Source organism: Myotis myotis, unplaced genomic scaffold (assembly GCF_014108235.1).
Source record: "Myotis myotis isolate mMyoMyo1 unplaced genomic scaffold, mMyoMyo1.p scaffold_m19_p_8, whole genome shotgun sequence".
Taxonomy (NCBI): domain Eukaryota; kingdom Metazoa; phylum Chordata; class Mammalia; order Chiroptera; family Vespertilionidae; genus Myotis; species Myotis myotis.
In genome coordinates, this window is record NW_023416390.1 from 15,792,988 (window position 1) to 15,807,478 (window position 14,491).

At 41.3% G+C, this 14,491-nt stretch overlaps 2 protein-coding genes and 1 long non-coding RNA gene across 5 annotated transcripts in view; 2 read left to right on the top strand and 1 right to left on the bottom strand.

Moving 5' to 3' along the window:
- UNC80 (unc-80 homolog, NALCN channel complex subunit) overlaps positions 1–890 on the top strand; it is a 170,622-nt gene extending 169,732 nt beyond the window's left edge. Inside the window, exon 65 of the mRNA XM_036319079.1 lies at positions 494–890. Coding sequence (XP_036174972.1) covers positions 494–760 — 267 coding nt within the window. The 3' untranslated portion in view covers positions 761–890. The remainder of the gene's footprint in view (positions 1–493) is intronic.
- LOC118661264 lies at positions 1–7,238 on the bottom strand. Its single transcript, XR_004969241.1, has 2 exons — positions 7,105–7,238; positions 1–835 (listed from the first exon to the last, which is right to left on the bottom strand). It is a non-coding gene; the product is annotated as an uncharacterized LOC118661264 (long non-coding RNA).
- The window catches only part of RPE (ribulose-5-phosphate-3-epimerase), a 27,655-nt gene continuing 19,724 nt past the window's right edge, over positions 6,561–14,491 (top strand). Inside the window, exon 1 of one of the 3 annotated variants that reach the window (XM_036319078.1) lies at positions 6,561–6,693. Coding sequence is in view for 2 of the 3 variants with exons in the window: in XM_036319076.1 (XP_036174969.1) it covers positions 6,583–6,704 (122 nt within the window). In the remaining variant the exon portion in view is untranslated. Of the gene's footprint in view, positions 6,705–14,491 lie in introns of all 3 variants that reach the window. The other 2 variants (XM_036319076.1, XM_036319077.1) reach the window with 2 other exon arrangements.

Sequence of the window (14,491 nt, forward strand, 5' to 3'; positions counted from 1 at the left end):
GATAGTTCTGTTTTTAAAAAGTTACCAATTTAGATGCAGCCTTTAAATAGAGAGCCTTCTGCATCCTGTAAGATGAGAGGAACTTCTTGTTTTGATCTTTCCCCTCATTGTTATGATATTTTTTCTTCTTTTGATTTTTATAAATGAATTCCCACAGGTCCAACTTCCTCCTCATGTACTTGAAGAAAGCAAAGGGGCAATATTACTATATACATTTGTGTAGTCTTTAATGGTTACAAAGTATTGTAACAGCATGAGCTCATGTATCCTCACAGTGTACGAGGTTAGCAGAGCAAAAATTATGCTCATGCAACAGGTTAGAAAACTGAGGCTTAGAAAGTTGGAGGGCCTCCAGAAAAGCTCACATCTAACAAAGGCTAGAAATGAGACTAGCCTTGACAATCCTGTCCAGTTAAAGCTGGACAACATTTTTTGTACTCTTCCCTGGCACCCACTCTACTTTCCCCTGACATTATGGTCTGTTTGATCATAGAGTGAGACCCTCCCTGCTGAAGAAGGAGAAAAGAAGGAGGACCCAGAAGTACAAGGTGCTGCAGCACACAGCCCCCTCTCTACTCAAATCTCAGACCCTGATGACTTCACAGGCCTTGAGACGTCCGTCCTCCTGCAGCACGGAGACACTGTCCTTCACATCAGCGAAGAAAACGGCATGGAGAACCCCCTGCTGTCCAGCCAGTTCACTTTCACTCCCACGGAGCTGGGGGAGGCTGGTGTAGACCTGGATGAGTCGCATGTTTAGTTCTGTATCTTGTCCGAGTTGCAGGTGTAGACAAGACGAGGGAGGGATCACTTAGCTAAAAGTTGAATACTTTTGCTTGGAAAAAAAAAAAAAAAAGATGAAAACACAGCACTTTATATCCAATAGGGGACACAAATCTCAGTAGATTTTGCTGCCAGTGCACATATTGTTTCATAAACATCTTTTAAAAAACAATGGCTAAGATTAGTTAATTGTATGAAGACCATAAAGACCAGGGAGTAATAAGGGGAAAGAGCCGTTTGCACATTGTTTGTGATTCAAGAAGGCTTGAGCAGTTAAAAACATACTATTACAGAGCTGCTTAGCTAGAAGTATTAACAAATAATATATTCTAAAAGAGAATGCATTTGAGGTTATTCACATTATACATCTCATGCAAATGTTTATTTTTATACTTTCAAAAATATTAAACCAGGTGGTTGTACAAGTAGCAATTTACATAAAAATAACAAATAATGAAAATATTAGTTTGGGGGAAACTAAATAATAAATAAGTCCACAGACATTTTTGTTTTGATCAACAATGCAGCCATGTAGAAGAAGGAAAACATATTATTTTTAGAGCTGTGGACTGTTCAATATTTGCTTTTCAACCGTCATTTTTATTGCATGTTGTAAATCAGAATACTAATGCCATAAGGTCATTCCATTCATAATCAATCACTTTAGAGAGAATACTCTAGAAATTATCAAATGTAATTCTGAATTAAGAAGAACCTAAACAACCCATACTATAATAAAAATGAAATATAACTATAATAGTTAGGAAAAGATGGTATTCCTACTTCTAGCCCTAACTACATCTTGCCAATATTAGGATATACTGAAAAATGTGATTCGTATCCTTATAGTAGTGCCTACCCTCGGGGACATATTTTCAGATATTAAAGTTATTGTTAGAATAGGTTCACTAAAATAGCTTCCCAATGTTAACAATATTCTTATCATCCTTTAGACATTTGAGTTTATGAGGAAAAAAATATAAATTGAGCAATCGCTTCATGGACAAAGTCAGCTTATGAATTTATTTTAACTTGAAGTTCACTTACTCAAGCAAAGTATAAAACTTAAAAGGCTTGTGAGGCCATATCTAGTATGTTATTGATGCTATAGTAGGGCTAGGTATAATACAGTTCAAAATTGAATTTCAGAAATGTAACAGTTTACATTAGAAAACTGTTACAGAACTACTAATTATCTAAAAATGCATATATTTACCTAAATTGGTATGGTGGTGTGTGTGTGTGAGGGTGGGTGTGTTTTCTAGCCCTCCAGTTGAAGTTAAATACAGATATTTATTATTGCAATGAATTCATAACACATTCTATATGCTTAAACTTTGACTATGTTGACCATGAAAAGTATATGTATTTATAGAGGAGACCTATTAAACCCACCCAAATCACAAAGGAAAATTATTTTTCTGTTAGAATCCTTTATTAAATAGGCATTGTTTACACTGTGGTTTGTACTTCCAAATATAATTTGGGGTTTTGGTCCAATTTACTATGAGAATGAAAGGTATCTGTGAGTTAAAGACAATAATGGACAAAACTAAAAATTTCCAATCTAAAGCTTCAGAAAATAGAGCTTCAGAAAGCAGAGGCTTCTTTTATGTTTTAAAATATTTTCAGAATATAGACACTTAACACTGAATTATGCAGAAATATAATATAAGTGGATTTATAACTCTTTCTAAGCTGATGTATTTTGCCTGTTAAAAATTATGCTGCTCTATTAGTGTTAGAGGCCTTATGTCTGGTAATTACATGTGTCTGAGCTATATGAGTCTCTATATATGTCTGTGTTTTGTTCCAGTTACTTGATTCTTGATTCAAATTCTCTATGTGTAATTGTATAACATATTTAAAAAGTAAAGGGGTCACAGAAGATGGTTAAATATCTGCTAAGAATACCTTTATATGTAAAAAGTATTGAACATATTTATGCTTACCCGTCTGCCTTTTAGCCTGACTCCTTCACTCTAGGGTTATAGATGGCTGTTGGAAACTTTTCCAATAAGCTAAGTATTGTTGTATCTTGCAAAAAAAGCCACCACTCTGAGAAGCAGGGCCTTGGAGGGTGGGAATGTTTTCATACTGGGATTACTGAGATTTTGCAGATGTATGTATGCATCTGTTCCATTTAAGGTGCCCTTAAATGTGTTGAATGTAATTTATTGAATGTTCATGTGCAATTGATAAAGTATCTAAATGTATGTGCATAAGATTGTCACAAGATGTATTCTCAGGAATACTGTTACCTGGAGTTTGAAGGAATATTTATTTAAAAAAAATAGTAGTGGGAGATTAGAGAAACGTTTAAGATAGTTAACAAATTTTTGCAATGTTCAAATTATTGAGTATATGACTAAAAATAATTATATATGATAAATACAGTATTGGTAATACTATATCATTTCTTAAGCTATGATGCTTAATGATATTCATTTTGTCCAGAGGAAAATTAAAACAGGCACTTACATCCCATGTGTAAAAAATTGGACTCAATTGAGAGGTTGCTTTTTCAAAAATTAACTTTTGAGAGAAATTGGAATAAACATGTATCATCCATAATAGTGGGTATAGATTTATAGTACTCAGTTTCAATTAAAGCAGTTCCATCCTGGGTGCAGCATTTTCTATAGAAAAACATTTTACTCTCATTTTTCCAGTATTTGCTGCTTTCTATAATTCTATTAGGTGTGTTATTTGATTTTTTCCAATAGAAGGAATCTGAATTGTTGAGTACATTGGGACAGTGCACTGGGAACTAGTGTCAAAAAGCATAATTGGGAATAGCAGTGCTGGGAAAACAATCTCTGGTATTTGGGGATCTGGATAGAGCTTGTTGAATAGGCTGAAAGAAACTGGTTTGCTATTTCAGGCCTCCAAGAGTACCTAAGGCAGTGTGACAGCTCCCTTCTTTAGTAGCTGTCCTTTTAGTCAATGAAGAATATTCTCCACTCAGCTGTCCAACTCCAACAGTATCTGAGATGAGAATAGGGTGTGTATAGGGACCTACAGGAAAGAAAGGGTCAGAAATAGAATTATAGTCTAAAACACAAATAACCTTCCTCAAGCCTGGAATTTGCCACTGTCACACCAAGCCATGCGGCTGCCATGTGACTGCACACTGCCCATGCCATGGCTTGTCCTTGGCAGTGAGTAGGAAGTCCACTTCCTCATTTACTTTAGTGGACCTCACCTGCAGCAATTCAGAAACAGAGTTTGGTTTGACACTCAGGACAATAAAGACAAGTTAAAATGTATTTGGAAAAGCTTAAGGCAAATTTATTTATATTGTTTTAGGATCATTTAGCATTACAGATCAATGTACCTCCATAATATATTTCAATAGTCACTGTGACTGAAGGATAAAAATCCTTTATTAGCCATTTTCTAGGTAAAAAACAAATGATTACACAGCCAACTTCCCTCAGATGACTTAAGAAGTCTGTTATAAATAATGGATGACCAAAGAGCATGGAAAAATGCCTATGAATTAATACTGAAATGTTTATGAAAGATATTTATGAAAGATATTAAGACTTCTGTGTTTGAATATGCACATATATAATAAAATAACTCTATAAAAACACTTAAGAGGACTGATTGTTTCATTTCTCATTTCTTAACATAGGGAATAGTTTAACTCATTCAGGAAAGTATTCCCTTTGGAGCCCTGCGGTGTGCCTTGATGTCTCTCCTAATCCCCTACTGGGCCTGAGGTCCCCCTTCAATTAGACACATCCAATTCCTCCCCAATCCCAACTGTGCTCCCTTCTACTCATATATTCTACCCTAACTTTCAAAAGTAAAGCAGAATGGGCATATTGGGAGACAGATACCCCAGCTTGACTTCTTTGCCCAGGTTATGACCTGGAATGACTGGTAGATTTCCCAGGAGGAATGTTAAGGACCTGGTTGTCCTCTGAATGTGGCCAGAACCATCATGGGGTTCAAGTTATTACCAGTCTGCCTTTTATACAGAGTACACAGTGCCCTATCCTTACCCTCCAAGGTATGTTCTTGCTAAATTCATTTTTTTCCTCACATGGTTATTTCCTGACCCAAAGACTCTAGACACATTTGGCAGAAGAATAAACACTCTTATTCCTCTTCAATTGTGTCTGAACAGTAAATAAATGGATTATAATCTGTCAATGAACATTCCTGAGAGGGAAAAACCAAGACAATAAGAGGAATGAGGACAAGAAGCAGAGAAGGAGAGTTGTAACCACCAACTTATAACCACCATTATTTTGTTCTGGGCACCAGGCATAATGTGCTGGGCACATCACCAGGATTTGCTTATTTAATCCTCACAACACTGGACACTGTCTTAACAGATGAGAAAACAATGAAGCAGGGAGAAGTGACTTTCCAGGTCATTGTGGACTCACAGAAGAAAGATTTATTTGATGTGAACCCCTAGAAGAAATTTATCTGCTGAGATGGACTCCCCATGGTCAACTGAGGGCCCAGATTTTGCATGTTATTTTTATTTTCCTGTTACAGTTCACTTTCAATATTACTTTGTGTTGGTTTCAGGTGAACAGCATAGTGGCTAGACAGTCCTGTACATACTGTACAAACTGTTCTCCCCAATATTTACAGAACCCACCTGGCACCTTACATAGTTATTGCAATATTATTGACTCTATTTCCTGTGCGATACTTTACATTTTGCAACTACCAATTTGTACTTCCTAATGCCTTCACCCAGTCCCCCAACCCCTTCCCCTCTGGCAACCACCAGTCCACTCTCTGTGTCTATGAGTCTGTTTCAATGTTGTTTGTTTATTTCTCTTGTTCTTTAGATTCCACATATAAGTGAGATCACATGGTATTTGCAATACCATGGATGGACTTAGAGAGGATATTATGCTCAGTGAATAACTCAGTCAAATAATAAGAGCCAAGTGGCCATTTGCTGACAAGGGGTTCTCATCTACTCTGTACCAGGAAGAACCACGGCGGAATTCTGAGCTTCCTGCTCATTTACTCCCAGGGAGCCAACTGTCATAAGAGGTTTCATTTTCCCACCAATGGACTAAGACCAGCCCAGCCAGAGCAGAACTGCCCCATAACGACCAATCAGGATGTATAATGCTGACCAATCAGATGTGTAGGGTTTGGGGTACCTCGTTTACATAAAATGGACCTAATTGAAAACTTGGGCAGAGACTTTACTTATATAAGGCAGCCTCCCCTTTGTCTCGGGGGAGCACAATTCAGGTTTTCTACCTGGGTCCGTGTCTCCTACAGCTGCTTTTGCTCAAATCCATGCTTTTTAATCCTTATTATAGTCTAACATTAATTTTGGGTTACCTCACCCAGCTAGTGTCTGATAGAGCTATGATCCCGCCCCAAATCTGACTCCTTCTGCTTTTAGGACCAGTTCACGGAGAGAGAAATAAGGAAGAAGTGGGTTTTGTTTTGTGTTTTTTAAGGGTAACAGGGGATGGACAGGAAAGGCACACAAATGATGGAGAAACGGATAGTAAAGCGAGGAGGAAAAGAAACTATAGGAAGGTAACGTGTTAAAAGGTGAAGAAACTCGAGTTCTCAGAGGACTAAAGCCATGGTCTTAAAAACGAAGGTCAGAGGCAGGGGCCTTGATGCGAGGCCCCGCCCCCAACCGGAAGGCGGGACTTCCTCCTCCCCGGGCCGCTGCTTCCGGCGGAGTCCGGAAGACTCCGAGGGGAAGAGGCCGTGTCAGAACGGAGCCGCCAATCGGAGCGGCGCCTTCGCCTGGCCCGGGACCTGTGAGGTAACTTGCTCTGGGGAAGCAGCACCATGGCGTCGGGCTGCAAGGTTGGGCCGTCCATCCTCAACAGCGACCTGGCCAACTTGGGCGCCGAGTGCCTCCGCATGCTGGACTCCGGCGCCGACTACCTGCACCTGGATGTAATGGACGGGTAACTCCGCGGGGCTCGGGCCCGGGTGGCCGCGCGGGCGGGAGGGGATGGGCGCGCCCGGGGGGAGAGCCTGTTGGGTGCGCGGCGTCCCGGTCCCCGGGAGGGCGCCGGGCTGGGGGCCCCCGGCCCTGCGGGGCGGGGAGCGGAGCTGAGGCGGCGTCCGGGCCTCTCCGCCCCGCTCCCGGCGCAGCGAGTGGTCGTCCGGCCCTCCGCACCCGGAAGCGACCTCCACCGCCCGGACTCCGCTTGGTGAGGGAAACTGAGGCCCGAGGGGTAGGCATGACTTGCCCAAGTTCATATCACGTGGGGGGTTGGTGGCCACGCCGGGGGCTCCACCCCCGGGCACCCGGAATGAGGGCCCGAGTGCTGCCGCCCGGGGCCCCCAGACTCGCCCTCTCACCTGGTGGAGCTGGAGTCGCTGCGTGAAAAAATGCGAGTCGGAGTCGGACCTGCCGCCTAGTCGTCATCTTCGGGAGAAGATGGAACGAGGCGGCGGCGCGGGCTCAAGTTCACGGCCCCCGGCCTGGCGTAGATTCGTGATGGTTGGTTGTATCGCGGTTCCAGTCGTGACTTTTGCTGTCTGTTTCCAGGGACCCTGCTCTCCGGGGGGCCCGTGTGTTTTTGTTGTTGGGTTTGTTGTTTTTTTAAGTCTTTTTTAGGCACGGTGATTACAGCACCTGGTACTGTTTGCAGCCAGGAAGGTGCTGGTTTCTTAATTTGAGAATAAAATGAGGGCCCAACCTGGACGAGGCGGGGAGACGCTGTCTGGGTGCAGCTCGGATGTCTCTCCTTGGGTTCGCCCCGCGGATGACCGGCCGCGCGATCCCAACCGCCCTCCCGAGGCCCGGGGTCGGGACGCATGTATTCCATGTGGGTAAAACCCCTGCGTGCCCCCATGCACGTTTGCAAGTTGTGTTATTGACGAAAGAGGATCCGTTACTTCTGTGTTTAACGTCGCTCCTCTTACAAGAGTTTTGTCTTCCTTTGCGTGGTTAAATCCGTGGCTTCTCTTTCCCTTCTACCTTCCTGGTTTGACCACCTGAGAATGGCAAAATCTTGACCTTCGAGTACCCCGGAACTCCAGGCTCAGAGTGTACGAGAATTAGTAAATATCACCTCTGACAAAAGCTTGATTTTTAGTTTGCTATCGTATGTCCTTTTTTTTTTTTTTTTTTTTGGACAGCTTTGCTCGAAAGCCCTGAACTTTCACAGGTGACATACTGAACGGCGTGTGTACCGAAGCGGTGGGTAGCTACGTTTTTGTGTCAGAGACACCCAGGGGTCTCAGGATGGAACAGGCTGCATGGGTGTGTAGGTAGCCTATCAGACACAGAGAACAGTTTGGCTTTGCATAAGTCGTGTTCACCAAAACTGGGAATATTAATGATAACAATAGCTCTTAGCTATTTCTGTCCCGGTGGCGCTTTTTGGAATTAACTCATGCCACTTTTTTAAAAATATATATATTTTATTGATTTTTTACAGAGAAGAAGGGAGAGGGATAGAGAGTTAGAAAATTCAATGAGAGAGAAACATCGATCAGCTGCCTCCTGCACACCCCCCACTGGGGATGCGCCCCGCAGCCAAGGCACATGCCCTTGACCGGAATCGAACCTGAGACCCTTCAGTCCGCAGGCCGACGCTCTGTCCACTGAGCCAAGCTGGCCAGGGCATTCATGGCACTCTTAAGAGGTGGGTGCTGTCGTCAGCACCAGCTTTTGACAGTGCAAATGCGAAGAGATCAAGTCACTCTCCCGGGTGTCCTAGCTAGGAAACGGTGGAGCCAGGATGGGGTGCAGGCAAACGCTGTGTTGTCTCAGAAATACATGTCTTCTGTGGGTTGTGGGCTTACAGAGGATGGCTAAGACATTCTCCCTCCTTACAGAGCAACTGATAATTTATACACTCCTTTTGTTCCCATTTCATCTCTCCTACACTGTAAGCTCCCTGATAACAGAATCTGTCTTTCTGGTTCAACTCTATTCGTTGCGGGTAAAGCACCATAACAAGCTTGGTTATAGTTGATCCAATAAATGAAAGGCTGTATCATAATCCCAAGATGAAGATAAAAGTATTTGTTTTTTATTGACCCTTCTTCCCCCCCTGCAAGAAACATGTTAGTATGAAAGAACTAAATTCTGCACACACTACTTAAAAACCCTTTCCCTTTTAAGCTTCACCCCCTTTTGAGCTAACAGCTACTATTCCTATTACCCTATTACAAAGGAAGAGACCAGTTTAAGCAGGTTCAGCCCCTTCCTGACTGTCCCACCGGAAGAGGTGAAGCCAGGCTGAGCTGCAGTGTCCCCTAGGCCAGGGGCATGAAAAGGTGGGGGTGGGGGTGCTGGTGGACTCCTTTCCCCACTTGGCCAACCACGGTTTCCTTCCCTCCGGGTACTGTTTCCATGCTTTTCTCTCCTGGCTCCCTTTGAAATTCTCCAACATTACACTGAGTTTGGGTGTGCTTGTTCTTTTCTCGTCCCCCCCACACTCCCACTAAGACTCCATTTCTCTTCTGATTAAACTGAATGTCTTCATCTTGAAAGTCAGAAACAAGTTCTGGAAACCTGGTGGGAGGTGGGGCACTGGTATGGTTAGGTATTTGAAATAAAGGACAAGAGGAAAAGAAAGTCAGAACACACATAAATTCATCACGATAGGATGGTAACTGGAAATGTGTTGGTCCTATGTGTGGAAACAGAGCAAATAAGCAATTTCTTTTTTTTTTTTTTTTTTTTTGTTAATCCTCATTTGAGGATCCTTTCCCATTGATCTCCTAGAGCAGTGGTTCTCAACCTTCCTAATGCCACGCCCTTTAATACAGTTCCTCATGTTGTAGTGACCCCCAATTTCATTGTTACAAATTGAACATAATTAAAGCATAGTGATTAATCACAAGACAATATGTAATTATATATGTGTTTTCCGATGGTCTTAGGTGACCCGTGTGAAAGGGTCATTTGACCCCCAAAGGGGTCGCGACCCACAGGTTGAGAACTGCTGTCTTAGAGAGAGGGAAAGACAGAAACATCAATGTGAGAGAAACACATGAATTGGTTGCCTCCTGCATGCGCCCCAATCAGGGCCCGGGCCAGGGAGGAACCTGCAACCAAGGTACATGTCCTTGACTGGATTCGAACCCGGGTCCCATTGGTCCACAGGCCGATGCTCTATCCACTGAGCAAAACCAGCTAGGTTGCAAATAAGCAATTTCTAAGTTAATTACCAGAATTTAAAATTGGGGAGGTTTCATATTAATACTAAAAATCTGACTTTTGAAAAGCATCCAGAGGTTTGCCAGCACTGGTCCAGTCTCACAAGGCCCCTATAGGCTGGAGATGAATGGCAGCCACCATTAGCCAGGCCAGGTGTTCTTTATTCGCTGTTTTGCTTCTCCATGTTACCTGCTAGTCCTTGTAAGCATATGAGTTTGTGATTCCTGGTTCACAGGAATTGTTTGCTGGTTAGTCTTTGACATTTTATATCAAAGTTATCATCTTTGCTTTTTTGAGAGTTCTGGTAAAGGTTTGATATGTCTAAAATATATTGCATGACCTTTGTAAACAAAGCTTAGGGTTGATGGAACATGATGAGCTAAAATAATTGTATCCCTGTGTTACAGTAAATAATTATAGTTTAATTTCAGTAGTTTTCTGGGGGAAAAGACTATTTTATTGAATTTTATTTTTTGCAGACTTTACTCCCAAAAGTACCCTCAAGGAAAAAAAGACTGTAATGTAATAATGAAGCAGACTTTCTTGATAAAATTTTCTTCATTAGAGTGAAATATTTTAGTGTTTTCCAAGCTGGTCTGATAAGAGCTCCCTGTGCACTTAAGAATTCAGATTTCCAGCCCCTCTTTGGTGTCAGTAGGCTTGGAATAGAGCCTATAAATCCTTTTGTTGTAACTGTTCACCTGGTTACTGTTGTCAAGCAAATTTTGGGTCACCCTGAATTCATGTTTGCGTTTGTAGCCTTTTTTTGTTATGGTTTAGCTATAAGCCTTTGGTTTCTTAGGGTATTGGTGCATTTTTGTTTTCCCAGTTTACTTGGTGAACGTGGTGCATTTAATTGATCTTCAGTAGCACAATTTGTCATATAATTTGGGGGTCAGTAGTTTTATACAGTCTGCTTCTGTTTCTCAATGAAGTAAAAGTATATTTGTTTCATTCTCATATTTTCTCAAGATGTGGTGATGCTTATTTTCATGATAAAATGAAACCTAAATTTGAGACAACAAATGTACAGGCATACCTCGGAGATATTGAGTTCCATTCCAGACCACTGTGATAAAGTGAGGATTGCAATAAAGTGAGTCCTCGTTATCTTTTTACTGGTGGGGGTCTTGCCTTCAGTTTGTGTAAAAACACCACCAACAAAAAACACACCTCTGAGGTGCAATAAAACAAGGTACGCCTGTATTTCCAAGGCCAGACAGTGAACGAAATACAAATCTTTCAATTCCAGAGTTGTATAATATTCATTAAGCCTCACTGCCTCCTTCTCTGAACCTTACTTCCAAGTTGTAAGTAAACATAATAAGCCTCTTAGGCATAACCCTAGCAATCGTTGCTCTTAGGCAAATGTTAGATGACTTCCTAAATGCTAAAACCCCAACCACCAAGGACCAAGGAGTGTGAGTGAACGTGTCTGTACCCATCCATCTCACCAGCCCCTCTCAGATGTGTCCTGAACCCTCACCTCTCCCTCTTAACTTTCCTCACCTGGATTTGCTTTTTCTGTTCCTTACTAGTTTGTTGGTGGAGGGGCAGGTGAGACTGTGAAGAGCTTGAACTTTGGAGCCAGGTTGCCTGCCTTTAATGCTTGCCTCCAGCACTACCTGGTTGTATGACCTTCGGCCTCTTTTCCTCGTTAATAAAATACAGATAATGTAGTATCTACCTCATAGACTTGTACGTTTTAATGAGTTAACACATGGAAAGTGCTTAGAATGGTGCCTGGTCCATACAAGTTAAAAACTGTTAAAATCTCAGTTTGACACTCATTCAGCTGGTCATCTAAACTTAAAATCTTAACCATGGTGTATTCTCTCCACCACACCCCCATCTTACCAGTTAACAAATCCTTTACCTGTTTTTGTTTTTGTTGTTGTTCCTTGTCACTTGCCAACACCTATTACCTCCCTTCTTCCAATTTAGTCCCCAGTCCCTTCCTATTTTATTATTTGCATCTTATTTTTTATTTGCTTTTTATTTTAAAACCTCATTTCATATTTACAGCATGATGAAATCTTTTTTTTTAAACCTATATTTTTATTGATTTTAGAGAGGAAGGAAGAGGGAGAGAGAGCTAGAGATATGAATGATGAGAGAGAATCATTGATCGGCTGCCTCCTGCACGTCCCCCACTGGGGATCGAGCCCGCAACCCAGGCATGTGCCCTTGACTGAAATCGAACCTAGGACCCTTCAGTCCACAAGCTGACGCTCTATCCACCAAGCCAAACCAGCTAGGGCAGCAGGATGAAATCTTAACACTGAGCCCAGCATTTGCTACCCTTACTGTGACACAGTCGATTTCCTGCCTTTTTCACACTAACCAATCTGGTAAACACCATCTTCCTCCTTCTTTGAACATAACTTGTTTATTTCTGCCTTTGCTTCATTTATTTTTCCACCTTTAAAATTCTGTTCTGTAAATCTCATGATCTTCCCCCCTCTTGTAAAATGCTATACTCCTTGCCTCTGGAACCGGTTTTACCTCATATTTGTCTACTTGTTATTGTTTAGCTTTTCTTGCAATCCTCATATAGGGTAATACCTATTACTTTTAACAAATAAAGCCTATATTCCAGTGGCTTCACATTATCAAGTTTATTTCTCATTCATGTAACAATTCAGTGTGAATGTCCTTCCATGATAAAGTTCAGTGGCATAGACTTTTTTTTAATCTTTATTGTTGAAAGTGTTACGTATGTCCCCTTTCTTCCCACATTGCCTCCTTCTAGGCCACCCCTGCTCCCCGCTCCAGGCCTTCATTCACCCTATTGTCTGTGCCCATGGATTATGTATATATGGATACAGGTTCTTTGATTGATCTCTTCCCACCCACCCCCACCTTCCCACTGAGATTGGACAGTCTGTTCCAAGGGCCGGCCATAGACTGTTTATCCTGTGGCTTTTTTATTCCTTAAGGGCTTCTTTATTGGCAGAAGGGTAAAATGAGCACAGAAAAGGAATACTGTTTAACCTATTAAGCTCTGCAGACACACATAACTTAAGCTCACAGTCCACTGGTGAAGATTAGTCATATGGGCCAACTGGATGTAAAGGGAGTTGGGAAATGTGGTCCTTGGTTGTCTGCATTGGCTTCCTATCAACTATCCAATAACAGTAGGTCATAAATTCTGGTGAGTTATTAGGCATCTCTTGCCAATGAGATTGTAGCATTTTCTGGTCTAGGCAGGGACTCTTACATGTATTTTTTTATAAAATACAGTACTATAAAGCAACCAGCATGGTGCTTAATAGAACTCGAGGACTAACAGGAGTAGGAGGATGGTTAAGTTCTTTGGGTCTGATACTTGGAAAACTTACTTTGACTCTTGCCCCACAAATAATTAATTGGTTGACTTAAGGAAGTTATTTATTCTATGTTTTTCATATAACATGTTTATTTCATAAGGCTGAAAGTTTAAATAAACTGTCATTTAGTGCCCTGTGGTATAGGATTAAAAGTAGCCTCAACCAGCCTATAACAAACTAGGATATGAAAGATCCATATTACAGTCCAGAACTTTCTAACTAGTACAGAGGGACTTTTTCTTAAACATTTCCCATCTGGAACAATTTACTGCTCCACCTGACAGCCCTTTCATGCTGATACCTGAATGATCAGTCATGCATCTCAGGTGACAAATAAAGGAAAGAATGGGCAAGTATGAGTCAGTTTACCACTGTTAAAGACTCAGGATTTTCTGTGAATATTTTCATGTGTTTTTTTTGTTTTGTTTTTTTGCTTTTGTTGCTGCTTATAATTATTGCTAAATTTTCATTTTTTTACTGTATATTTTCTTTCCTTTTTGTTAAATTTTCATTTACATTTAATGTCCTTTTTGTTATTAAAGTGTTTGCAGTCGTTCTCAACCTTTCTAATGCCAGGACCCTTTCATACAGTTCCTCATGTTGTGGTGACCCCCAACCATAAAATTATTTTCGTTGCTACTTCATAACTGTAATTTTTCTACTGTTATGAATCGTAATGTAAATATCTGATATGCAGGATGTATTTTCATTGTTCGCGACCCACAGGTTGAGAACCGCTGATTTATAGGTTAAACCAGGGGTGGGCAAACTTTTTGACTCGAGGGCCACAATGGGTTCCGGAACAAAAGCATGGATGGAGTGTTTGTGTGAACTAATATAAATTCAAAGTAAACATCATTACATAAAAGGGGACAGTCTTTTTTTTTTTTTTAGTTTTATTCATTTCAAACGGGGGGCCGTAGTTTGCCCACGGCTGGGTTAAACAGTACAATAGACAGGTACTGTATATAAGAAAGGTTAAAACGGAATCATTTGGGGTCTGGAATGGATTAATTCAATTTACATTATTCCTAATGGGAAAAAATGACTCCGTTTTCAAACAGCCTTCAAGGATGAATTAACTTCGAGAGCTTCCACTGTATATGACTTGGGCAAGTCATATAACTTCTGGGTTTTGATTTTGTCATCTTTCTAGTTCTACCCGTCTGGGATTATGAATTACAGAGTTAAATCATTATTTAACATTATTATGATTTCAAATATCAAGGAGATACTGCTTTGT